Source organism: Rhinolophus ferrumequinum, chromosome 21, assembly GCF_004115265.2.
Source record: "Rhinolophus ferrumequinum isolate MPI-CBG mRhiFer1 chromosome 21, mRhiFer1_v1.p, whole genome shotgun sequence".
NCBI classification, from domain to species: domain Eukaryota; kingdom Metazoa; phylum Chordata; class Mammalia; order Chiroptera; family Rhinolophidae; genus Rhinolophus; species Rhinolophus ferrumequinum.
The window spans coordinates 38141799-38168701 of NC_046304.1; the positions used below are offsets into that span (position 1 = coordinate 38141799).

Consider the following 26903-nt stretch of genomic DNA (forward strand, 5'->3'; position numbering starts at 1 on the left):
GACAATCACGTTATTACTTCAATTGGTGAAAGCAGTGAATTTCAGGTAATGATGCTCAACGGTGAGCACTGGACATCTGAGAAGGGGCTAATTACTTCTCCTTTGATTTAAAGTACAAGACAGGTTCTCACTCCTTAGCCAAATGAGAAAAATACTTCCAGGAAAGAAAGCTAAAACCCTACACTGAAGATTCGGTTTCTCCTCTACTTAGTATCTCATCACACCTGAAGGAACTGCTTGATTCTTCGCAGATTGTGCTGATAGAGAACGTTTGACTCTTGTAGGAAGCGGCTGTACTGCTGATCAATCTCACCCAAGAGATTATGAAACACCAAAGTGGCATGGGATTCTTTGCTGGCAGCATAAGCCCTAGGAAAAGGAAGAAGGATAAACAACAATTCTGAAACCTACACACACACACACAGAAATCACCATCAAGGAGGAAAAAGCCAAGGCAAACCTAATGCTTTAACTCACTCATCATTTTAGCTTCATCTTACTCAGCAACAATAAATATCAATGTAATAATTACTAAAATGTATTCCAGATACTATCTGCCACTGTCATAGTCTATACATACAAAATATTTGAGTAAAGTGGACAGGTATGCTGTTTTTGCTTTAAATTCTCAGTCAACTATGTGGTCAGATTATTAGGAGCAAATAAGAAATCCCAGGCTAGGATGTCGAGCATCTCTGATCCCCCACATCTCTGAATCACCTGCCTGCCCCCTCACCAAATTCTGGAAAACCTGGATCCTAGGATGAATTCAACCAAAATTAATAGGTGGATCTGAACACATTAAAAGAAATAGTTGTTGGAATTCTGTGCCATTATTTCCTCTATAAACAAGTCTCTTTCTCTTACTCTGTGTGTCTTTCCTTTAATTTAAGGGGAATTGGAAGCAAGGACATAAACTTCTACCCATGACAGAGTTCTGACTCAGATAAAAAATATTTGTAGCACGTCCCTGAAGTTTAGGAACACACACAGGCTCTCACCAAGTCAAGGAGACCCAAATCAGCCTTGAAAACATCTACCACCAAGCAGGCTATTTCAATGTGCCAAAAGACAGTTCTGTGTGTGCTTCTAATACAGAACATGTTTATACAAGACTAAGAGTACCTCTTATCTCCTGATCCTTTACTTCGTCTCTTGTATCCAAAAGTTTTTCCATGAAATAGTTAGTACAGAGTCAAGGTAGATAAAGCAGATCATGTTTCGTGATGCAAACTAAAACATAAAAAGTTGGGGAGGTTCTCAAGAAGGACTTACCAATCTTGACTCTCAATCCAAGGGGCCAGAAACTGCCGCAGCTCCATCGGGAAGCTGTCACTGTACAGCTGATGAAGCTGCTCCAGGTACCGTGTGTCGAGCTGCTGTAACTGATTCCATTGGGCCATTGTGCTGGAATCAGGAGTCCCAACTGTAAACCAAATGTTCAGAATGGTCACTACAAACCCCAGTAGGGGTAGGGGCAAACAATCTAGAAATACCCCAGCTACCCAACACAGGCGTCAGGTCTATGATTTACAGATAAAAATTGCTTTGGAAAGCTGTCTCTCCCAATTTAGAACAACACATACACATTCACAATCTCTAACTCTGGAACCGCATCACGGCTTCTTCTAAACTGAATGACAATGTGGGCATGATGCCAAGTCCTAGAATCTATTATTGAAAAATAACTTCCAAATTTCCATTTCCTCATCAATAAAATAGAGATCACAATTCTTACTCCTCGGGGCTACTGAGATAATATTTCTGAAGCACCCAGCTTTGTGCCTAGCATACAACAACAGATACTCAACAGATGTCAGTTCCTTTCTTCCGACCTTACTCCCCTTTTAAGTGAACTGGGAGGTATATACAGTGAACCTGAACTAAGACTGAAATGTGGGCTATGGCTGTTCAGAGAGGACAGAGAGCTAATCCCGAGACTATAGGTTTAAAAGTATAAGCAAGGATCTGCCTGGAATTCTCCCACTTAACAAAAACTAAGTTTGTTTTTTAAATTTCTCAGACTGGGTGTTTGCTTCGGCAGCACATATACTAAATTTCTCAGACTGGGATGAGAAAGAAGAGAAGCTAAATACCAGGCATGGAATGGAAGCTGCCCTCAGGTTCATGAATACCCCAAGGAAATGCTCCGATATGAGAAACCAACACGGCTAACTACCCTTAGTCCGCGTTCTGAATAGATAGCATGGGTTACGAAAATAGCAACACAGACCAAGTAGGCTTAAGAAGTTGTAAAAATAACTATAAGAAATAGCCAAAGACTAAGGTATGTAGAGGTCAAAGTATATTGAGATGGTTCTCTGGGATCGTGAGAACATTTAATGAAAGGTTGAAAACATACAAACAAATACACCTAACTGGACTTCGTGCTTTATTTATTTCTCAGAGAAGGCTACATGCTACATGCTGAAGCACTGTGACTATGGCATGTGTTACCCTCAATCAGAAGTCAAAGGCCATTAGAACTCTCTTACAATATTCGCCTTAGGACCAAATTCAAATCTGCCTCGCAGGCTAAAAGCATCATGATCTGCCTTATGTTTTTCAGGACCCAATCTGCACAGAAATCTGTAGAATAATGTCAATTTGTGTAGATTCTACTGAATGTAAATATACTGAAACTCTAGATCTGCCATATTAAAAAGTGGCAGCCACTAGTCATGTGCAGCCATTGGACACTTGAAATGTGACTGGTTGAAACTGAGACACGCCGCAGTGTAAAATACACACTGGATTTTACAGATTTAGTAAAAAAAAAAAAAAAAAAAAAACAGGTGAAATATCTCATTAACATTGAAATGACAACATTTTGGATATACGGGTTAAATGAATATAGATTATTAAAATGAATTTCACCGATTTCTTTTTACTTCTTTTACTGTGGCTACTAGAAACTTTATGTGACTTGCATTCTACTTTCACTGGACACTGCTGCTCTTATATAACCAAAAAGTTGTGGCTCTTCTAATAAAGGATTTAAGGATTTAAGAAATAGATGCCCACTTTTCATAACATACTCGTATTATAAATTAATGAAAACTAGACTAGTTTATTGAATTGCTTATCTTGGATACAAATGGAGAGCCATCAGTGTGCTCCCTGAAGCTTGAAGTTAAAACCATAAAGCAGCAACCCCCTATGCCTGCTCAATTATAGATTATCTTTGGGGCCATGATGAATATTTGCATTTTCAAATTTAATATACCATTACATTTGTTGACATACCATTAAAAAATTACAAGTTGTTGAAAAATGTTCAATTCATTTCTAGTCCATGACTCAGAGGGTTTTTGTTATTGTTGTTTTGGTTTTAGTTGGGATTTTAGTAAGTAGTACAGTAATCGTGCTATTTCTTAAACCAGAAACCAGTTTTTTCCATAAAATTAAAGCACTAAAAATGACTTATGTTCTATTTCTTTGTCTAATCATTGTAGGTAATATTGTAATAGCTACTAGATAGATAGATAGATAGATAGATAGATAGATAGATAGATATAGATATAGATATGTATATATTTAAATCATTGTGAATTAAGGCCAAAGGAGCAGGTAGCATTTTCAAGAACAGGAGCAAGGACTCCAATAAGGAGTCCTTATTGGCTTCTTAGCTACAAACCATACTTAACCAACAGGAGCCTCAGGGCTATCAGACCAAATACCCTTCATAAGAACTGCATATCCTTAAGAGATCGCTAGCCAAACTGTCTAGGAAAACCATTGCCAACTAGCTTTGTGGTAATTGTTTTACTGGAAAAAAAATTATTTAAAGCCCACTTTATTTCACAACCTCAATTCTGGTTTTTCAAATTACAAATTAATCTAAAGAAATCCACTAAATTCTAACTAAAGTATTTCTTATCTACGGAATAATTCTAAGCCTGTGATTTAACAACCACTGAACCCCAGAACACAGAAAGTGATATGCACAACAATTTGAGTGCCAAGTCCCATTCTGGGTGCACGGGAGAGAAATCAATTTATTCTATTAATTGACAGTGGCTGGATTAGGGCATGACATACAGCTTAATTCTCTCAAGGTACTGACCAAATTTAGGTTAGCAGATAGGAAATATTAGCATAAAAGGGAAAAGCGTGACCTTGTTTTCTACAACTGAAAAGAAAAATGAAACAGCACCAAAGACTTTCTGGATTTAACAAAACAGGAATTTATCAAACCCTTTACCAACAAGTCATAAGGCAAACAACTATTGTCTAATGGGGAACTTAGTACTGTCAAGATCACTAAAAGAGTTTGTCCAAAGTCACAGTTCTCACTTATATAATACTTCAATCTAAAGTAACCACGGGCAAGTTGAGGAACATAAGTCACGCCCACTAACCAAAGGGTTTCATTACGTCATTTCATAAAACTCCTTTTTAAATTAAGACTTGTATTTCACATCCACGCTCCAGTGGATTTACCGTAAGGGTGAGGGTGGAGGGGCAAAAGTGAGGAGAGGGACGAAAACCAAGTGCATCCAATAATCCAGAACAGAGCGCTCTAAAAGAAAATTTCTATTCCATTTTGCAATGTGCCATGCGAGTTTTCTCTGGGTGTTGGTCATATACCTTAGGAAATACCTATATCTTAAGAAATATCTATGTCTTAAATTAAGCATACTTATATTTTATCTGTTACCTACACTAAGCTCCTTTTTGTTGTCAGGAAAGGCCCAGTGACACAAAGTATAAAGTAACAGAAATATACTTGCCCCAATTTCTATAGAAACCAGTCCTTTCAAGAAGTCATTTTTAAAAGATTATAAAAGTAATAACATTTACTGTGGAAATTTTGAAAAAGAAAAAAGAAGAAAGAACCCAAATGATAAAGTCACCCATATCCACAACCTAGAATTACAATTGACATATTGGTCCAATTACTTTTATCTCAAGAATGTGTATACATTTTTTGTTTCTTTGTAAAAGTTGGGATCGTAGTATTTTTATAGCTTTGTATTCCATTTTAAAACTTATTATATAGTAAACTTTTTTTGTAAAAAGAGATTTTTGCTTAAAGCCCACAAAACAACTATTTGGTTACTATTAATGTTTTCAATATAAACCTGCTCATCTCACTGAGGGCCACTGAATTTATTTATATTTGCAAGCTCCAATTTATTTATTCTCATCATACCACATTCCAAAACTAATAGGTAGCTGAAAACTCAAAGTAAATTAGAGAGGAGAAAAATTAAAAGACAATTACTGCTAGACAAAGACACTCAACCTTCATGAAATTTTTACTGTAGGATTAAAGGTGTAATGAATGACAGGGAGTCCACATTTAAATATTATAGCTTTAACTATTTAACCATTGATAACTTACCCATTCATAATTACTCTAGATATTAAGACTTTGAAATTTCACATTAAAAAAGATAACTCAAACTAAGTACACTTATATAATAAACATAATTTCATTGCTTACAAATCCAAATAGTACCTTTATGATGTTTAAGACTAGATGTTTACCTTTATAATAAGAAGTCTGTATATAAATCTAGTTTTGATTTCCTAGAAAGAAAAAATACTAATACTTGGGTGCACAAACTGAACATATTTATTGTAATACTAAAATATGTTCAATTAAAAAAATAGGATTTGCTTTAAAGTCAGAAATCAACTCTTCCTTACAAAAATGGACATTGAGAATAAGAGAACTTGAATTATAGTTCCCTACTAATGTGGCAAAATTGAATATCTGAAAGAAGTAGTAAATTACTTGGGAGTAGAGCTCGGAGAAGTGAGGGAAAGAAGAGTTTTTATTGACATTCTGGAGCATTCTTAACCCAAAAAAGTGTATTTAACTATCCGTCATCCTTCTTAGCTCACTTTAATTCAAGAAATAAAGCTTCTTGTGCCAAGCACATTATTTTTTCCATTCCAAATCTGATCACTAGTCCTACCTTTGCATAGTTATCTAAGATATACCCACAAACAAAGAGAATAAAATGTACTAGATTTATAGCTAACTTTAGGAGGCGGAGACTACCAGGAATGTGAACAGCAAAAGGGAAAGAAAACCTTGTGCTCTGATCCATGAAGGACAGCCAGAATTTTAAAAACAAAACCAAAAGAACTACCCAAAATGTAGTGTTCACCCCACTGTCTTTGAGAAAATGATTCTGAGAACTACGAATTACGAAGGCCTCTTATTATTTCAAATCTAATAGTGTTAAGGAATTAAAAAAAAAATTGATGGATTCTCCATACTTCTTTTGGGATAGGCACTATATTTGATCACAGATATTTCAGATCAAAGGAGCAAGAGCCTTTTACAAACATAATTCCCTCTAAATTGAAAGTAACACAGTAGACATACTTCATCAATTACTTATTATTACTTGACTCCTGAACAATCTTTTGTTTCAGTAAAACGGGGAAGTACCCCTCTTTTGAAGGATTGTTGTAAAAGTTAAAAATCATAATGGACGTACAACATCCTTTCTATATGGTCAAGGTGCCGGGTGCACCTTACTATTGCGCTGTATTGTTCCGTCCTCCTGTGGAATCACTTTCATCAGCATGGCTTATGCTAAATCCATTTCCTCAGTGCTCTGGGGAACAGATTAATTCCTCCTATTAGTCATGTTAAATGATAAAGTCAGTTTTCTCTGCTACCGTGTTTCCCCGAGAATAAGACCTACCCCGAAAATAAGCCCCAGTTAAGATCTCAGCCAGACGGACGCATGTCGTACATTATGACGATGTTCCAGAAGATGACATGACTGTATTTGAATAAATGTAGATGGTTGTACATGAAAAAAATAAGACATCCCCTGAAAATAAGCCCTAATGGAGCAAAAATTAATATGAGACCCGGTCTTATTTTCGGGGAAACACAGTATGTAAAACTATGCATTTTTAGGGGCCTTTGTATCATATCCTAAGGAAGGAAGTTAGTAATGCTTTGGCACGTAAGGGGGCAAGGGGAGTGCAGGAAGGATGGGTGGTGTTCTGATCAAGTATCTCCATACATGGTTCACCTATGGATAGCGCCAGGTCCTAAAAAGACTAAAAGTGAAAACACTAAGTGATATCCAAATGGAAGAAAAAGATAAAAAAAATAAACTTGGATTAAAAGGATTCCAAACAACTAACGGCTGTTACTAATATTTATACAGCACTGTGTGCCAAATGCTGTTTTAAGCACTTGACATATTTATTAACTCTTTTCATCCTCACAACAACCCTGTGAGATAGATGCTATTTTTATCCCCATTTTACAGAGGGGGGAAACTGAGGCACAGTAGTCTGTTTTCAGAGTTCCTCCTCTTAACCACTATGCTGGAGTGAGAGTTTTCATTGATCTTTAAGTATCCCAAGAGTCAACCATGATACCCAGTCAATGTGACCTGATGGTATTTTAACAGTCATACATAGTGTTCCCATTAAAGGATCTATCAATCCTGTTGTAACTGGCCCACATCTAGAATGATGCTGTAATTATATCACAATTTAAATGACACACTAAAAAACAAACACATTCAGGGTGCGAGGTGTCCAAAAGTGAACATTTTGCCCAGTAAGAAGACTTGGGGAGCGGCAAGTGGGGTTAGGAGAGAAAAAGCTAAATTACGGGAGTGGCTCTTCAAATACCTGGAGATCTGTACATGAAAGGCTAAATCGCTCCAGAGCCGGAATCTGTTTCCCCACAACATCTACTCCCAAATTCTGCCCTCTTCAGTGATTCCCTCTGTACGCAGAGGTTCCTCACCCTGGCCCCAGATTAGAATTATAAGGGCAGATACTTTTTTCCAATAAATATATACATAGAGATGCCTGGGAACCAAACCAGATGCCAAATCAGAATCACTGAGGGTGGGAACCAGGTTTTGATATTTAAAAGCTCCTCAGATGATGCTACTGTGTGGCCAGACCGAGAACCTCAGAATAAGAGCAGACGTCAGGGATCAACGCTGGATGCGCGACGCATGTCAGAGTCACCTAAGGGGCTCTGAGAAGCCAGGTGCTGGTCCTAACTCCAGATGGACTGAATTGTAACCTCCATGGGTGGTGCCCTGGACGTTGTCATGAAGCGGAACACTGTAGAAACTGCATAAAGAGACTATGGCGTGAGATGAGGTTAGAGAAGGTTCCTGTGTAAGCCACACCAAGAAACAGGGCAATGGGGGAGGTCTGCAAAGTTTTCAGCAGACAAACGACAATTTGATTTACGTTTCAGGAAGATCCCTCAGACTGCAATAATCAAGGTAAGAGGTGGCAGTGGCCTGAACTTGGGTGGTGGCCTCGGACATACTTTGAGAGGACATCTTCCAGAGACATTACAGAGGGAGGTGTTACGTACAGGGCTTAGTGACTGGTTCAAGGGCAAAGGCGACTCAGAGAAAGGGAGGAGGAGTAAGGGACAACCTCCCAGGCTCCTGTTGTGTTTGGTGTTCAAATGGAGGTTCAAATGCTCGCCCTGGGAAATGTCACAGCAGTAATTCTGATACTGAGACAACCACTGGGCTGGCTGGCCTCTAAAGACTATTCAGCCTATAAATTACGATCAGGTTCCATTCCCTCAAGACATTTAGGTTCTACAATCCAAGAATAAATGCTTCAGTAAAAGGAGTAAATTGATATTTGACCAAAAAAGGTCCAGGGTTTGTACTCCAGCTGACTGATAAACTCCAAAGAAAATCGGCCAGAAACCTGAGCCAAAATGCACCTAGGCCACGATAAGAGCTTCGAACTGTCCCCCAATCTCTGCTTGCCTCCTGCCAGTCAGTTTCCACCCTGCAGAGAAGACCTTCCCAAGACAGAGACTTGATCTTGCGACCCACCCTGCTTAAAACCCCACGGATGACCTTGCATTGTTCTTAGGCTGAAAAACAAAATAGGAACAAGAATGTTGTGTTTAGAGCATGGATCCTGAAGCCACCATGCCCAGACTTGAATCCTGGCTCCACCACTTAGATGTGTGTGAGCTACTGCCAGTTATTTTACCTCTTTGTGCCTCAGTTTCCTCATCTGTAAAAAGGGGACAACACAGGATTCACAGGGTCATTGTTAGAACTAAGTGAGTTAATGTACACGAAGCACCGAGGACACAGCTGGCCACAGCGTATAAGTGTTTGTAAGTGTTATTAATGGGACCGATGGATGGCTTGGCAGGCCAGCCCTGCCTTTCTTGCCTCAGCTGGCACCAGCCTGCTGGCTGAGCTCCTGCCACTCACTCTGTTCTCCTTTCAGCTGCTTGAAAACACCAGGGCCTCCCTCCAAAGACTTGCCTTATGTCACCATCACCATCGCTTGGACCGAGCACTGTGACTCAATCACTTGTAGCCACTATGCTGGACTGCCAGCTCCACGAGGGCAGGAAAAGCCTTGGCTTCTGCTCCCCAGCATCCAGCACAGTGCCCCAACTCATCAAAGGTGCTCAAAACATATGTCTCGAACAAATAAACTGCTGGTATGAATTACTGAGTGAGCCAGATTCTCCCAGGGGAGGACACTGTATCCAGTAAGAAGTATTCCGAGAAGCAGACTAACTCTTTCAGTTTTGCTGTTTGAAAAGTTCCAGGATGATCCTTCAGTGACCTTTCAATAAGAGTAAAATCACAGCACTCCCCCAGCTCAAAAACATAACTAACTTCTCATTGTCCAATGCAAAATCTTTATCCCTGCCCAAGGCTCCCCAACAACTCAGCCAGCTTTGAGCACCTCTAGCTCCTCTCTCCAGCCTCAAGATGACTTTCAAAAATGTCCCATCTTATATCAAGTCAACTTATCTCTCTCTTGCCCTCACCCCCCCAGACTTTGTTCCTTTCTCATAGATATTCAGGCCTAAAATGTTTTTCCCCTTGGTAGCATTACATGTCCTTTTCCTGCCAATCAATGTTAGAGAGGCTTTCCCTAACCCACATATGGTCCAGTCACTGCTTTAACTCTGAATGCCCATAGTACTTACAGATGCAGCTGAGGCTTTTTCTTGTTCCATCTCCTTCCATTTGAGAGGAGTTCTCTGTTGGCAACCTTCATGTATCATTCTGATTTAGAGCTTCCAACTGGATATTAGATTTAAGATACCAAATGAACATTTCCTTTATAGTTTCCTACATTTGCATGCACACAGATAAATACCTCCTCTACTGCACAAGTCTGTACGGAACAGTCAGTCACTGATGACCACCAACACTGAAAAGCATGGCACCAATATGGCAACTGCATCTAGGAAAACAAGATGAGCTCTACCCTGTACGACTGGCTACCTAGAATTTGGAAGTTTTTCTGGAGAGAAGCGAAGCATCCTTCCTCACAGAAATCAGAGGCAGGCTGCCAACTTTTTAAAACAAAAAGAGTACAGCCTTTAAGAAACAATTGTAGGTTGGGCAAGAAAATCGTCGTGTCAACATTTCCAGGCTTGAAGGCAACCAAAGGGAGGAGAAGGGCAAGTTGCTGGAAAAAGCCTGTGGGTTCTGTTAGCTTCGGCCAAAACCCAATAAGAGTCATAAAAGCATTCACTGATCTAGAATGCCATGTAAGTTATTAATATTCTTTTAATATAGGCAACAGAAATAAAGCAGAGGAAGGAAACTGAAATTTCTGAATCTCAATGTCATAGACCCATAACACAGATCAATACTTTTTGAAGAGAAGGAAGAACCTTTTCTCTAATCTATTCGGGTCACTTTCCTGACAAGAGATATAAAGGTAATCCTGGACACTTAGCATGGAGCAATGTATAACAGGGCCGAGAGTCCATATTCTCAGAGAGTCCATGTGGATCCTGTGTTAGAACTCCTTCCTTCAAAGTAACTATGGTTTGAGAGCAGAACCTCAAATTCAAAGAGCATTTGTAGTGGTTGGAAAACATGGCCCCAAATTCTTTGATACTTGTCCAATTGAGAGAAGGGATCTTTGTCCCCCCCCCTTTAATCTGGCTAAGCCCATCATCGGTCCCACCAACAGAGTATGACAGAAGTTTCAACATGCAACTCCCAAGGTTATGCCGCTTTCCGCCTGGGATTCTCTTGGGAGGCTCATTCTCCAGAAACCAGCCGACACCCTGTGAGAAGCCCAAGGCAGAGAAGAGGCACTTGGTCTACAGTCCCAGCTGAGACTGGCCTTTGACTCACGCCAGCGCAGGCATCACATGTGAATAAAGCAGCCTCCAGATGACGGCTGCCCCCAGACGTCCGGTCTTCCCAGTGGAGGCCCCAGACATTCTGGAGCAAAGACAAGCATCCCTGCTGTGCCTGTCTAAATTCCAGCCCCAGAATCCGTGGGCATCTGTGATTGCTGTTTTATGCCACTAAATTTGAGATGGTTTATTGCATTTGGTGACTAGAACAACATTTTTATTAACATAGTGATGGAATATCATCTTTATAGAGAGTCCAATTTCCATGAGAAAAAGAATTTGCAGTTTCAAAGCAACAGGCTTTGCTGTTAAAACTATTTTACTAGTGAACCTCTTCTTTCCTCTGCATACTCACTTTCTAAATGATTCATCCAGTCCCATTTTTTCCAAATAACATCTATACACCAATAACCCCAAATTTATATCTCAGTCCTATCCTCTCTCATGAACTCGAGTCCTATTTCTAACTGGCTACTCAGTATCTCTATATTCAGATGTCTAACAAGCATCTCAAATTTAATGTACCCCAAGTAAACCCCTTGTTAAAATCTTCTCCCAGCCAACTTCCACTTCAATCTTCCCCATTTTAGCAAATTACAACTTCATTCTTGCATGTGCTTAGACTAAAAACCTTGAAAATAAGCCATGATTCCAATCTCTCTTCTCCTCTTCCTTCCTTCCTTTCTCTCCTACCTATATTCAATCCATTAACAGATTCTGTTCTACCTTCAAAATATACCTAGAATGCAAGCACCTCTCATCATTTCCACTGCTACAGTCTTAATCCAAGCCACCATCATCTCTTACCTAGACTAGTCCACTAAAATCCTAACTGGTCATAATGCTCTCACCCTATCCCTCTATCGCCTATTCTCCACATTACATATCCTTTCAAAATATAAGCCAGATCATTTCATTCCTCTGCTCAAAACCCACTCAGAAAAAAATTCAAACTCCTACCATGGCCCCCCCAGATAATCCATTTTACCCCTGGATGCCTCTCTAACCTTCTCTCCCACTGCTATTCCTGTTGCTCACACCTGTCTTTCTGCTTCCTACTGTAACACACCATGGACATTTCTGCCCCAGGCCTTTTGTACGTTCTCTCCTTCCTGGAAAGCCCTTCCCCTAGATAGCTACATGGCTCACCCTTCACTACCGTCAGGTCTCTGGATAAATGTCCCTTGACACCACTCTATCTAACACAGCACATAGACTCTGCTGAATTTTTCTTCACAGTACTCATCACCCTCTAATATATCATATATTTCTTTTTTGTTTATTTCCTTCCACCACTACCTGTTAGAGATGTAAGCTCCATAAGAACAAAGACTTTCTTCTGTTCACTGCTACTTTCTCAGCATCTAGAGGATGCTCAAATATTTGTTGAGTAAATGAATAAAAATTAAATAAGTTTTTTAAAAAACATTTGAAACATACTTTTAGCATAGAGAAAACTATGCTAAAGAAGCTAACTAACTTCATATAATGGCATAAGCTGATATTCCTTAAGCATAAGCTAATAAGCATAATAATTCATGCAAATTTACTATAAGTGACAAAGCAAATATACAAAGTTTCCCAATAGAAGAATTTATATTAAAATGTAAGCCTCAAAAGAATTTTTTTTTAAATATAAGGCTTTTCCCATAAAGCTAAACTTATATAGTAGTTATTTCTCCTTAAATTGCAATAATGAGACTTTGGCACCCTGTTGTCATCTAAAAGAAGACATTTTATGACATGTGCCTGTTGGTAGTATTTGAGAATCTACGAAGCTACACCATAACTAAATATGGACATGTGGACACTGAAATGAGGCATCTCATGAAACATGGATGACACATGGATGACATCTCATGACACTTGGATGAATTAAGTTTATTGTGAGATATTCTCAAAGTGAAAGCATCTCATGAAACATGGATGACACATGGATGACATCTCATGACACTTGGATGAGCTAAGTTTATTGTGAGATATTCTCAAAGTGAAAGCACTAAGACCCAACCTAGAGTCAACAGTAAATCTCTTTACACAGTAAATCTATTGCCTGCTTTTCAATACTTTACCCTCAAGACACTTGGGCTCCAACCCAATAACAAAAAACATCTGTCGTTGTTATTGTTTAAGAGCTCTTAAAATATATAAAATCCAACCTCCTCCCTTTACATATGTGGAAACAGACCACTGACATGAGCATCAAGAACAACATCCAATCGCTTCTTGACTTAGTCTAGGGGTTCATTCCACCCCATTATGACTTAAGAGGCAAGGAGTGGATCAAGTCTTCAACTTTACAACTGAAAAAATATGGTTAGAGGGGAATAAAAAGTCTGACCTCAAAGAGAAAGTCATCCATCCAGGCATAAAAATAGGGTCACAGTTGTTTGTCTCTTAAAGAGAAGTCTTTTGTTGTTGGGATTTTTTTTTTTTAATATTTATCACAAAACTGTAACCTCAGGAGACAAAAATGGACAGAAGTAAAATATATCATTTCCCAGAGGTTTTCTTTTCTTCCTCCCCAGTTTTATTGAGATACAATTGACATAGAATATTGTATTAGTTTTAGGTGTACAACATAATGATTTGATATGTATTGTGAAAAGCTTATCACAAAAGTTAACACCCACCAATTCACATAGTTACAAAGTTTTTTTCCTTGTGATGAGAACTTTTAAGGTCTACTCTCTTAGCAGCCTTCAAATATACAATACAGTATTGTTAACTATGATTACCATGCTATACATTACATCCCCATCTTAGACATTTTGTAGCCAACCTGTGACACCTAGAAGGCCACATGTAGAGGTGTCATCAGTTCATGGAACATTTGAGTACCTCTTTACCAGGTGCTTTGCTAAGCCCTGGGGAACACAGAATTGGAGAATCCATAGCCCCTATCAAAGCAAAAGGAATGCAACACTCTAGGGGGCACCCGTGGAACATAACTCTAAGATAGCAAGGTGAATGGTGCTCCTGAGAGTCGTGTAATCTAGTCCCTATTGTCAAGGAAGGTACAGTTTTGAAAGAAAAGCAGACATATAACAAGATAATTACATGAAAATGGAATGGTACTACATGAGAAGGCGGATACTTTACAAGGTATCATGGATGGATGGGAGATACGGTAATGCTACTGAGGAAAAGGTAGCCAGTCCAAGAAGAAGGGATGGCAGGTGCAAACACAGGAGTGCTCAAGAAAACATGGCATAGATCTTCTGGTTGGTTACACATGACCCAAAATCTACGAAAGTGACAGTAAAGCTGGGGCAATGAGTACAAACCCAGCAAGGACAAAGAATGGAAAATGAGATGACAGTGGACAAAAGATATCAATAAAATTCTGGAATCTAGAAAGTGGAGAGATGGTAAATGACCTAGCACAGCTGAGAAAACTGAACAATAAAGGCCTGCAGAAGGGATTTCCAATCAGAAATATACCGTATATCCCCAAAAAGCTCAAAGTTGGACGTGGTAGGTATGGTTCAAAGCAGGGATGAAAGATTTAGCTGAAAACAGGAGAATTGGTTGAAAAATCTATAAAGAGCATTTAGATTCCCCCAAATAACTACCTCTCTCCAAACCCAGCAGGAGATAATACTTATTGTCTAGAGAAAGCTAAGTCTAGACTTGGGGACACTAGACACAGCTGAGAGCAAGTCACTGAACTAAAACAATAGAGATTAGGCGAGAAGATACATACATCAGCTCCCAGGACCCTGGCAGCCAGGGCCTCCCCCAATCACCCCGCAGTGAAGCCCAACATAAAACAAACCCAACAAGCACATAAGACCATTCAACTTTAAGAACTAAGAACTAGGACACTTTTAAAGAAAACCCCCAATGAGAGAGAGAGAGAGACAGAGAGAGAGAGAGACAGACAGAGAGACAGAGAGAAAAGAAAAAAGGAACGAGCCCATATTCAGAGTACTTGAAGCAGAAAAAAATCTCACAAAACTGTAAATAACATTCTCAGAGACAAATTACACCCATCAAACAGGAATAGGATAAAAATGAAGATGAAAATGGCAACTGAAAAAAGTTCCTGAAATTGAAAATGACAGCCAGAATTAAAAGTTAAATAGACGGGTTGAAAGATAAAGAAAAAGAAATGTCCTAGAATGTAATCCACAACAACAAACAGATGGAAAACAGAGCAGAGGGGAAGTAAAAACAAAACAAAACAAAACTCAGATGGATCTGTGCAGCAGATCCAATATCTAATCAACAGGATTCACAGAAAAAGAGAAGAGGAAAATGCAAGGTGGGAATTAACAAAGAAATAAGAATTTCCCTTTCCAGATGGAAAAGAACCCATCTAGTATCCAATTCAATGAAAATATGGTAAACCCACACTAATGCACTTCTGGTAAAATTTCAGAACAGTGGGACTAAAGAAGTTATAGAAACTTCCAGAGAAAAGAACCAGGTCTCTTGAAGAGGATCAGAAATGATAACAGCATCAGACTTTCGACACACTGCAGAATTCTAGGCCAATTGGGCCAAAAATGCCTTCAAAACCAAAAGCAAATGATTCAATGCCCACCCAAAGGATCATTCAAGTATGAAGAGAGAATAAGATATTTCAGCTCAAAAAATTTACTTCCCATGCACCTTTTCCTGATATCGTATTACTAGAATATGTGCTTCAGCAAATGAAGCAGTGAAACCAGAAAGAGGAAGACATGGGAACCACAAAAAAGGGAATCCAACATAGCACAGTGGTAAAAGGAGACCCAAATTGCAGCAGGACTAGGGGGGATGGTGCTTTGCCTAGGAAATAATGAATAGATTGTTGATGTGTTTAATTAAGTATTTGAAGTAAACTGCCAGGCATTTGAGAGAACTGCTGGAACCTCCAGGGAAATTAGCAATAGGTATAAGAAAAATCCAAGAAATTTTCAAAAATAAAAATATTAACTCCAGGAAAAATCAAATATCCGTGTGTGAAAAGAAACAAAATCATAGTGTACTCCTTGGCTTATTGGTGAACAGTATTTATTTAGTCAAAATAAAATGCATTAGTGGTTTAAAAATTATGACGATTGTATTGTGAGGTGTGGGAAGGAATAGCGGTGGTAAAAGAAATAAATCTTAACCAATGATAACAGGAAATTAAAATGTCTAAAAATTTGAGATATCAAAAATCGCAAGATAGGCTTATTACTTAGAAGCATGGACATAAATACTAGAAGAAAAAGCTAAATGCTTTGAAAGTGGCTGTCTCTGGGAAACAGTATGTGGAAGTGAGGAAGGATGAAATAGAAGACTTATTTTCAACATAAGCCTTTCAGTATTCTTCACATTCTAAATTATTTGTATATATTACTTGGATAAAATTTAAGACTATGCTTTAAAGGGGAATGCTGAATTCCAAAGTAAAATAAAAATTAGGTATTTTATATTCTCTCGGAAGGAACCTCCTTATTCACTCGCCCATTTATTTATTTAAAAAAAATTCAATCTGGAACCAAGGGCAGGGTATGAGAGTGGGGAACAGGGCCGACAGGTCTCTGCCCTCCTTGAGATGGAGAAAGAGAAGTAAACTAGGAAGATAATTAGCACTGGTGATGAGAGCAGTAAAGGTGGGGCAGGGAGGGAGTGACTGAGGTCAGGTTAGCAGACTTTAGATAATCAGGGAAGGCATCTTGGAGGAAGTAACGATTTGTTCTGACCTCCAAAGGAAAACAGACCTTTTTATGTTAAAATCTCAGCTTTGACTTTCTAGGACCAAAAAAACAGTGTAAATTAAAATCTTAAAATAGGCAGGACTATGATTAGAGATTCTTTTAGGAGACTTGGCAGTTCCAACTCCTTACCAAGACCAAGCAAAGCCTTGTCTCCTGCCTAGAGTGGCTGTTAAACTAAAAATCCTTAGTAACGGAAGTAAGTAAATCCATTTCCCCCTCACCCCACCCCTACCCTGTTATAGGTTGGCTTCTTCCCCCCTTTTTCTGGTAAGATTCCATTTGATTTTTGCCTGTGAAGAGTTCCCTAATTTTCTTAAGAGCTCATTCGGTTTATCCAACATTTCTTGGTGTTTTGTGCAGGAGGGGCTTCAGGGTATCTAGTCTATCACAGAGTGGGAACAGAAGTCGGATGTGACAATGAAAGGAATTTAAGAGAACTTTAGAGGTAGAACCAATAGGACTTGCTGATAACTTGAAGAGAAGCAGACATATGAGAAAACAGGGGGATTAAAGATATTCCTCGATTTTTAACTTGCACGATGGGGTGATGCCATTTACTTAGATGGGGATGTTGGGGACAATGGCACAAGCTTGTGGTGAGAAAGTTTCAGAGTTATGTTTTGGACAAGATAAATAGGAGACACCTACAGGCTGTCCAAGGGGAAAGGTCAAGTAAGCAGCAGGATACAGGAACTGGGAGCCCAGACCCCTGGGTTGCCTGGGTTGGAGGTACACCTTTGACAGTCATCAGGATGGTAGTTAAAACCAAAGTCATAGGGAGAGAATATTAAAATAGAGAAGAAAAGAGAGCCCCAGACAAGAGGCCTGAGGCACTTCAGCATTAGTCTTCAGGTAGAAGATGAACCAGGAAAGGAAACTGGGAAACACCACTAATACTGAAAACGAGGGGAGTATGTTGTCACAGAAGCCAGGAGAAGAATGTTTTTAGGTAAAAAAAGAGGTGTTCAACTGTGTCCGATACCACTAAAAAGGGGAGCAAAATGGTGACAGAAAAGTAGCATCCATTCAGTTTGGTAACACAAATACGACTGGTGACACTCCAGCCTACCATTCCTGCTCCTTCCTTCAATTAAGTTCATGTTTCTGAACCCTAAGACAAAGCCACCAAGAAGTCCACAAAGGCACTCAAGCCACTCTTGTTACTTTCCTTCCTAGGATTCATCACCTTAGAGGCTCTCAGGAACCCCTGGAAGGAAGACTACCTTCTCACTTTTGTCCCTTAAACAAACAAAAAAAAAAAAAAGTGATTAAAAAGGGCCCAAGAAGAATGACCCCTAGAAACAGTGATTCTCCTCCCTCAAAAGCCAGGAATCTTCACTATTTCTCCACTACTCCAATCCACCTTGGCTCAGCAATGTTCAGGTCTTAAAGAGAAATTAATCCTCCACCTAGCATATTGTATGTAAGGGCAGCGAGAATAAACATAAAGAGCAGCATCTAAGTCTGTGCTCTGGACTGTCGCCCTCTAGCCAGCCGATCTAGACCCAGGAGAGTTTGAAGATTAAATTTAGGAGGGAAAAGGTACGTACTTCATTTCCTTGTCCCTGGTACACTAAACACAAACATCCCAAAGTTTGTCTCTGCATGAGCTTGAATTCTACAAGAGAATTTTATGCCAGTTTAAGAAAGTTTTAAGGAGGAAAAATTAAATGAATTCAAAATATACAAAGAACTCTTAAAATGCTCTCAATAATAAGAAAACAGACCCAATTAAAAAAAAAATAGGCAAAAGAGCTGAACAGGCACCTCACTAAAGATATACCGAAGGCAAAAAGCATATAAAAAGATGCTCAATATCCCATGTCGTTAGGAAACTGCAAATTAAAACAACGAGATACCACTACACACCTAGAATAGCCAAACTCCAAAACACTGACAACACCAAATGCTGGTGAGGATGTGCAGTAACAGGAACTCTCATTTATTGCTGGTGGGATTGCACAATGGTACAGGCACTTTAGAAGAGTTTGGCAGTTTCTTACAAAACTAAACATATTCTAGCAATCCCTTTCCTTGGCATTTACCCAAATGAGTTGAAAACTTATGTCTGCACAAAACCTGCACAGGAATATTTATAGCAGCTTTATTCATAATTGCCAAACTTGGAAGCAATCGAGATGTCCTTCAACAGGTGAATGGATAAACAAACTGTGTTACACACAGACAATGGAACATTGTTTAGCAATAAGAAGAAATGAGCTATTAAACCACAAAAAGACATGGGGGATTTTGAATGAATGTCGCTATGTGAAAGAAAGCAATCTGAAATGGTGCCACACTGCATGGTTCCAACTCTATGACATTCTGAAAAAGATAAAACTATGGCAACAGTAAAAAAGATCAGTGATTGCCAGGGGCTGGGGGAGGGACAGATAAGTGGAGGCACAGGGGATGTTTAGGACAGTGAAACTATTCTGTATAATACTGTAATGGTACATGCACATCACTATACATTTGTCAAAATCCATAGCACATACCATAAAATTAACTCTAAAGCAAACTATGGACTTTCGTTAGTAATAATGTATCAATATTGGCTTATCAATTATAACCAATGTACCATACTAAAGCAAGATATTAATAATTGGAAAAACTGGGGGAGATAGAAAAGGAGGTGTAAGGGAACTCTCTGCACTTTCTGCTCAATTTTTCTGGAAACCTAAATCTGCTCTAAAAATATATAGTTTATTAACTTTTAAATGTATGAATCATCCTTTATGAAAAATAGTTTTAAAAGATAAATCTGACCCACAAAGTTTAAATTATATAAAAGATGAAAGATAAGCTATCTCCCAATTAGACAAGCTTTTCTATGAAAGTCTTACCAAAATGAATAATATACTTGAAAAAATAAATGACCTTGTTGTACATCAGTTCTCTTCAGAGAACAGCTGATCTTATCCATTACCATCTACACAACGGGAGGCTAAGAAAAGGCCCAATTACTCATGGAATTATCATATAAACCAAAAATGTAAGTGAGGTAATGGCCATGACTTAGAAAGAAAAAGAACAAACACTTAAAAAATTATGAAGAAACACTATTCCAGTTTGCATTGGGTGTAGCTTATGATCTAAATTCTAAAAATCACACCTATGCAGAACCTAGCCTGAAGCATGAATTGACATTGGATTTTTTCAATCACTCAACCAAAGAGAATCCTGAATTGGCCAAGATAATGTAACAATCCTATCAAGTAGATGGTTATTCCCACTTTACAGATAAGAACATAAAAGTTAACTTCTCAGGCAGATAGATAATGGTAGAGCCAAAACACAAACTTGGAGTCTTCAAACTCCAAGGGCAGCGGGTCAAATTATCTGTTTTCAACTCTTATCTCTGTTGTATGAGCTCTGACAAGTAAAATTCTCTTTGAGTTTGTTATACAATTATAAGATAGGAAAATGAGAGCTTTACTCATTTTACATATAATAAATTAAAGTTAACATTAGTACAAAGACATGTCTGAAACAGAACACTAATTCTTATAAAATTTAAAGACAAATTCTTTATCTAGATTGTCTACTTAGAGACAATTCTTAAATTGTCTTTAGAAAGTAATCCATGCAGTCAGAAAGTCTTAATGTTCGTAGTGTACCGTGTTTCCCCGAAAATAAGACCTAGCCGGACAATCAGCTCTAATGCGTCTTTTGGAGCAAAAATTAATAAGACCCAGTATTATATTATATTTATTTTATTATATTATATTATGTTATGTTATGTTATGTTATGTTATGTTATGTTATGTTATGTTATGTTATATTATGTTATATTATGTTATATTATGTTATATTATGTTATATTATATTATATATTATACCCGGTCTTATATAGTAAAATAAGACTGGGTCTTATATTAATTTTTGCTCCAAAACACGCATTAGAGCTGATTGTCCGGCTAGGTCTTATTTTCAGGGAAACATGGTATCAAAAACAAACAGGCTGGCCCAGTGACTCAGGTGGTTGGAGAGCCGTGCTCCTAACACCGAGGTCCCGGTTCGATTCCCACATGGGCCAGTGAGCTGCACCCTCTACAGCTAAGATTGTGAACAACAGCTTTCTCTGGAGCTGGGCTGCCATGAGCAGCTGGAGGTTGGCGTGAGCTGCCATGTACTGCCATGGGCTGCCAGCAGCCAGTGTGAGCCGCTGGCAGCCAGCGAGAGCTGCCGTGAGCTGCCGAACGAAGACTGGAGACCGACTGCCTGGTGGGGGGGCAAGGCTCATAATACCAGCATGGGCCAGGGACTGTGTCCTATACAACCAGACTGAGAAACAACCGCCTGAACCCAAGCGGGGGGGCGGGGGAGAGGCAGAAGAAAGGGAAAAACAAACAAACAAACAAAACAGAATGAACATTATTTCAATTAAGTCATGATTGTTTTGATAGTTAAAATCCATCCTTGATTAATATTCAGATCCATAAATATCAAGAAGAGTAAACAGAATAAAAATAAATCTCCAAAGCATTTTCTTTTGTCTACTCTACCATTTACCTTTATCTCCAAAACGACAATGATTCCTAAACCTTGTGGATGTGACTTCACAAATCTGAAGAAGACTTCATAGTTTATGGTTCTTTATAGCAGCATTTCTCAAACCAAGGACCATATGCATTAGAATACCTGGCTGCCTGTCAAAATGACCCTAGATCTACTAAATCAGACTCTCTGGAGTAGAACAATTGAATCTTTTCTTTTTGAAACAAATACCCCCAGGGTTCTTATGTCAAAGGCTTTACACCAACAGGTCTCAAACCTTTTGCTCTCAGGACCTCTTTATATATTTAAAAATTGAGGACCACAAAGAGTTTTGTTTTTGTAGGTTTTATCTGTTAATATTTGTATTAGATAGTAAAACAGAAAAATTTTAAACATCAATTCATTTTAAAATAATAAACCTATTACATGTTAACAAATAACACTTCTATGAAAAATAGCTATATATTTTTTAAAATAGTGGAAAGAGTTGTTAAAGGCATTTTAAAGGTTTGGAAATTTCTCTAATGTCTAGCTTAATAGAAGACAGTTGCATTCTCATATTTGCTTTTGCATTACATCTATTGTAGAATATTATTTAGGTTGAAGTATATGAAGAAAATTTGACCTCACACCAGTTAGAAAAGGGAGGACGGTATCTTAATAGCCTTTTCAGATAATTTTGGAGATATTATTCTTTAGTACTACACCAAAACTCGACAAGTGATAGCTTTTAAAGGTTAGATGCAATGTGGAATCTGAAACCTTACCAATGAACTTTTCATATTCAGTTACATTAAGAAACATTAGTCTAGACACACACTGGGGTTTCATGTAATGAGGTAGCTAGACTTCTCCCCAGATTAAAGTTTAAGTTTATGGGGGGAAATGTGCACTCTGTTAACTGAAAAGCTACATTTCTAAACAGTATGCATATTATGATTAGAACATTAAAAGTATATATATACGGATTTATTCATATATCCTGAACACAAATATGATATTTACGTTGTTTTCTGTCTTTAGATTCTGCATATAATTTATGCCTATTATTAGATTAATTAAATAAATTATAACATCCATAACCTAGAACATTACTATGCAGACCTTTAAAACATGAGGCAGATATAAACATATTTACATGGAGTGTTTTCTAAGATAAAGTGACAAAAGCAAGATATGGAGTTATTGTGTATAATTTGCTACAATCTGTGGAACGAAAAAAAGAGAAAAAATATATTTGCATGTGTACACATGAAATTACTCTGAAAAGATAAGAAACAGGTAACTAGCTGTCCCTGGGGAAGAGAGTTCAGAGGACAAGGTGAGGAGATTTCCCACTTACTACACCCCTTTTTGTACTGATTACATTTTTTTGGCTAAAGTATTGCTTTCACAGTAAAAAACAAAACAAAACTGGAGTCTGGAACTGAAAAACAAAACTGGTTGATTCTTGCTACAAATCTGCGGTTAAAACTTGCATTCGTCTTTCCTAGGGAAAGGAGAAGCAGTTTACTCCAGACACGGTAGAGGTCTTCTCTGTCCCCCACCTCCAGTATCATTCTCCGTTACTTGGAAAATATTCTACTGGTTATAAAAGAACAGTACTCTCATTGTAAAGCTCAGAGTAAACTGAGGTAAAAGCCTATGAAATCACACAGCTGTATACAGGATACTGCTGACCCAGGACACCTCAGATATGTCTACAGAAACAGAACCTTTTTTTTTTTTAAATTAACAAACTTTACTTTTTAAAGCAGTTTTAGGTTCAAAGCAAAACTGAGTGGAAAGTACATTGCTCCCAGAAGCCCCCTGTCTCCCAACAGGCACGACCTCCCCCTCTATAGACATCAGGCACCACAGTGGTACATTTGAGAAACAGGAATCTTAGACGGCTCTATGATTCTCCCACATAGCAATCAGAACCCGAAAGTGTCCCATATGCTCCTACCCACTAACAGTCCTCTCTTATTTGTGCACTGTGATGCAAAGGGACAATGCCACATGGAATTAAGAATAAATATTGACATTTGGCTTCAGAATGCTTCAATTATCCCACCTGCCCCTATGCATTAGACAGTTACCATCCTAATTCTGTTTTAGTTTGGTTAATATTTCAATAAATTTGCTTTCCTTGAACATATTGATAAAAAGAGGCCCAAATGCAAAACAGGTTTTGTCAGGCAGTCAGTCGGAGATTAAATATTTATTGCGTCTAAACCACAAGTAGAAAAAAAATTCAAAGGCCGACTATTTTAATGCTAACTCGATGCAATATTGCACTTTGGTTTCTAAGAGAGGTAATTACACAGCTAATATCTGGGTTTTGAGGTTTTGAGGATTACATTTGGGTGGATTGAGGGGGGAAGGAAGGGGAGAACAAAGTAAAAGTCTAATGCTTTTAGATTCTGTCAGAAAAACACTGTTTGCTAAGCAGCAAAACAAAATTAATATTAGAAAAGACGCGAAAAACATGCAGTTTAGCACATTTTCACCCAAGCAGGTACTCAAATTCAGACGCAAGTCCTCTAATTCTTGTAAGAATGAGAGGTCAGGACACCACAAACTAATAAAATCAATCAACAAAGTGGGAAAACAGGTGATTAACACCAGACAAGGGTTTTCCTAAATCAGGCTCACCTTCGATAATCTAAATCAGTTTTCAGAAATGCCTTCTACAAAAACTACCCAAAGATCCCCCTAATAATTTGCACTCCTCCTCCACAATAGGGAAGCCATTTATTTACCAGAAGGTTTACTTTCTCTTTCAAGCGCGCTGGCTTCCTCCTGCCCCACATTCGGCCAGCAGGCAACTGGAAGGCCTTTCCTTTCCAGCCTTCCCCGATCCCAGCCTGGAGAGCTGGTGTGCGAGAACCTGTTTCACGGAGAAGCTGTGTGCTTCTTCACCTCAAGGCTATTTTGAATACAGATGCGTTTGCAAAGCAAAGTTACAGGATAGGAAAATAAAACTCTACTCCAATGAAAACACATGCATACACACATGTACACACACACACACAGATGAGAAGGGACAAATCATCCCAGTCTCGCACAGACCATTCACTCCGCCTCACCCCCAAACTGTCCACTGTCACACCCTCCTACCCCTCAAACTTTCAATATTATCTGTACTTTTTACATCATAAGGAACTCCAAGGGACTGTTCAAATTCCTAAGTGGTAATGAATGTTTAACGTGTTGAATACTGCTTAAAATAAATGGTCTGCAATCATGAAAGATGCAGAGAGACTTCTCACCTGGACATTCGTAAAAACAGGAATTTTCGGGTGGCCTTGCCTATTCCTTTTGCAAGATGGCCTCCCTTCCCTCCTCCACAATGCAAATGCCCCTGGTCCCTCTTCATTTAGTGTTTTCCTATTAGGTTAGAATCTCCCAGTTACTCCTTCTTTCTTTTGGGTCATTAATGGCTACTGTGAAAATCGTAACTTCCCTGACTTTGTAATTAGATACTGCAGTTTTTAATGATATTAATTTTTAGCACTCAAGTGTTAGCTATCTGCCAGGCACATTATCTTGCTTAATCCTCACAACTCCTCTCCTGCATTTCATGGAGAGAGAAACTGAAACCCAGAGAAGTTCAAGCAACTGACCCAAGGTCTAAGAGGTAGTGGAGGGAGATTAAAGCCGAAGGAGTCTGACCTCAGAGCCCATTCTTTCACCTCCTTCAGCAACTGTGGACCGTGAAACCCTCACACAAATACACCGCCCAAGCGTAAACCCTACAGTAATGGTTATCATAAAAAAGCTCAAAATATAAGTTCCTTGTTCCATGTAGTTAAAAAGCCAAAGGTCAGGTAAAAGTTCACTGATAAGAAAAGTCATTTATTCTTATGGACAGCGGTAACAGAAAAGAGAATCAGATAATCCAAACCTTATTTTATTTGGGGGGCATATGTGCCTTCCTTATTATTCTTTTTATTAGGCTGTGAAATAGGAATTTGCAATAAATATGTCCAAGATAAACTAGTAAGTAGAAAAAGCTGTAAACAATCTGGAGAAATACCAAACTATTAATAGGATATATATAAAGTATACTAGCTTACATTTCTACAAATTCAAATTTTTTTTACAGTAGCATGTATTATTTTTGTAAACAGGACAAAAAACTTATTTTAATGACCTCTGAATCCAATTATTAACAGAATAGAAAGGATAAGAGCTGTGGCTCCACAGCTTCCTTTCCCCTCAGTTTAGTTCTCTTAAATTAAGAACTTCCACTTAAAGCTCCCTAACTGCACTATGCCGTTTCAAGCCTCTACTCTCCTGTTCCCAACTGTTTGCAGTTCAATTTTAATTCCTATTCATCCTACAAAACCCTGTTCAAGGGTTCCCACCTGAAATAGCCCCTGTATGATAAAGCCTTTTTCTCACCCCGTCAATCTCTTCAACTGAATATTTAATAAGAACTTAGGTTTATGGAGTCCTTACTGTGTGCCAGGCATGCTTAAGCTGCCTGTATTTTACCTGTATTATTTCATTGAATCTTCAACAGCCCTAGGAAACAGATAGTGTTATCTTCTCCTCTTACAGATAAGAGAACTGATTCTCAGATTCTGACTAGGAAGTGGCAGATCCGGGAGCCAATCCCAGATCTGTTTGACTCCCGAGTCTGAGCCTTGAACCACTATTCTGTCATCAACCCTGCCTTAAGTCCATACAGACACAGCACACCCCCTGGTCCCCACAATGCCTCCAGTTCTGTGAAAACAGGGAACATGTTTCATTATCCTTGGATCCTGCCTAGCACAATAAGTGGCTCTTAATATATGTTTGCTGATCTGAACTAAGAGTTGTGATAACCCTAACATGATACATGAGAACTGACCATCACAGAAATTCATTCTACCAGATGCTATTCCCTTTAAAAACTGGAGTCATGCCAAACAATTTACCACCAAAGTATCAGCTTGCCATCCTGACTAAAGGGCACCATAGTAAAGCCAGGTTCCTAACAACAAATACTGTGACCACAATATTCCTTTTTTTTTTCACCATAACCAGTAAAGACTAAAACAGCCAAGATGTCATCCTGCTGGACTTCACCAAGGTTGCCCAGGACACCAGGAGTTCTTCAGGATGTGGGGGTGTCCTTTAAGTGCTCTTTAGCTGATTTTTATGAATGGCCCAAAAGTTACAGTAAAATTTTTTAAATATGGAAGACATAAAATGTGAGTGGTCAATTTGCAGCCAATTTAAAAATCCTCGAAAAATAAAAAAAAAACCACTTCTGCCCTTAACCCTCACAAATCCAAAAAATCGGGACACTTCCCTTTGGATGCTGGCCCAGTGTATAAGGTCAAGTTCAATGACAACTCCACTAGGGGCAGAGGCCATGTGCACTGATTTACTTTGGACAAATTAACCAACCCCGGGAACACACCTGCCGCATAGTAGGTACTCCATAATTCAACACCAGGATTCCGCCTCAAAAAATCTGTCAAAGCTTCCCCTACAAAAAGTCAAAACTGAAAATCCTTGGTCTTGCATTCAGGACCTCTTAGAAGTAGGCACTCCTTCTCTCCTACTTACCTTCCTAATCTACCAGGATTTTGTTTGTGCTATACCACCAAAACTCCTCACCC

At 38.7% G+C, this 26903-nt stretch overlaps 1 protein-coding gene across 5 annotated transcripts in view; it reads right to left on the reverse strand.

The window, feature by feature from the left end:
• STAT3 (signal transducer and activator of transcription 3) overlaps positions 1-26903 on the reverse strand; it is a 50831-nt gene that overhangs the window by 21047 nt on the left and 2881 nt on the right. For all 5 annotated transcript variants that reach the window (XM_033089877.1, XM_033089882.1, XM_033089880.1 and 2 more), the window contains exons 2-3: positions 1276-1426; positions 225-369 (exon numbers count right to left, since the gene is read on the reverse strand). In XM_033089877.1, coding sequence (XP_032945768.1) covers positions 225-369; positions 1276-1403 — 273 coding nt within the window. In that variant the 5' untranslated portion in view covers positions 1404-1426. The remainder of the gene's footprint in view (positions 1-224; positions 370-1275; positions 1427-26903) is intronic.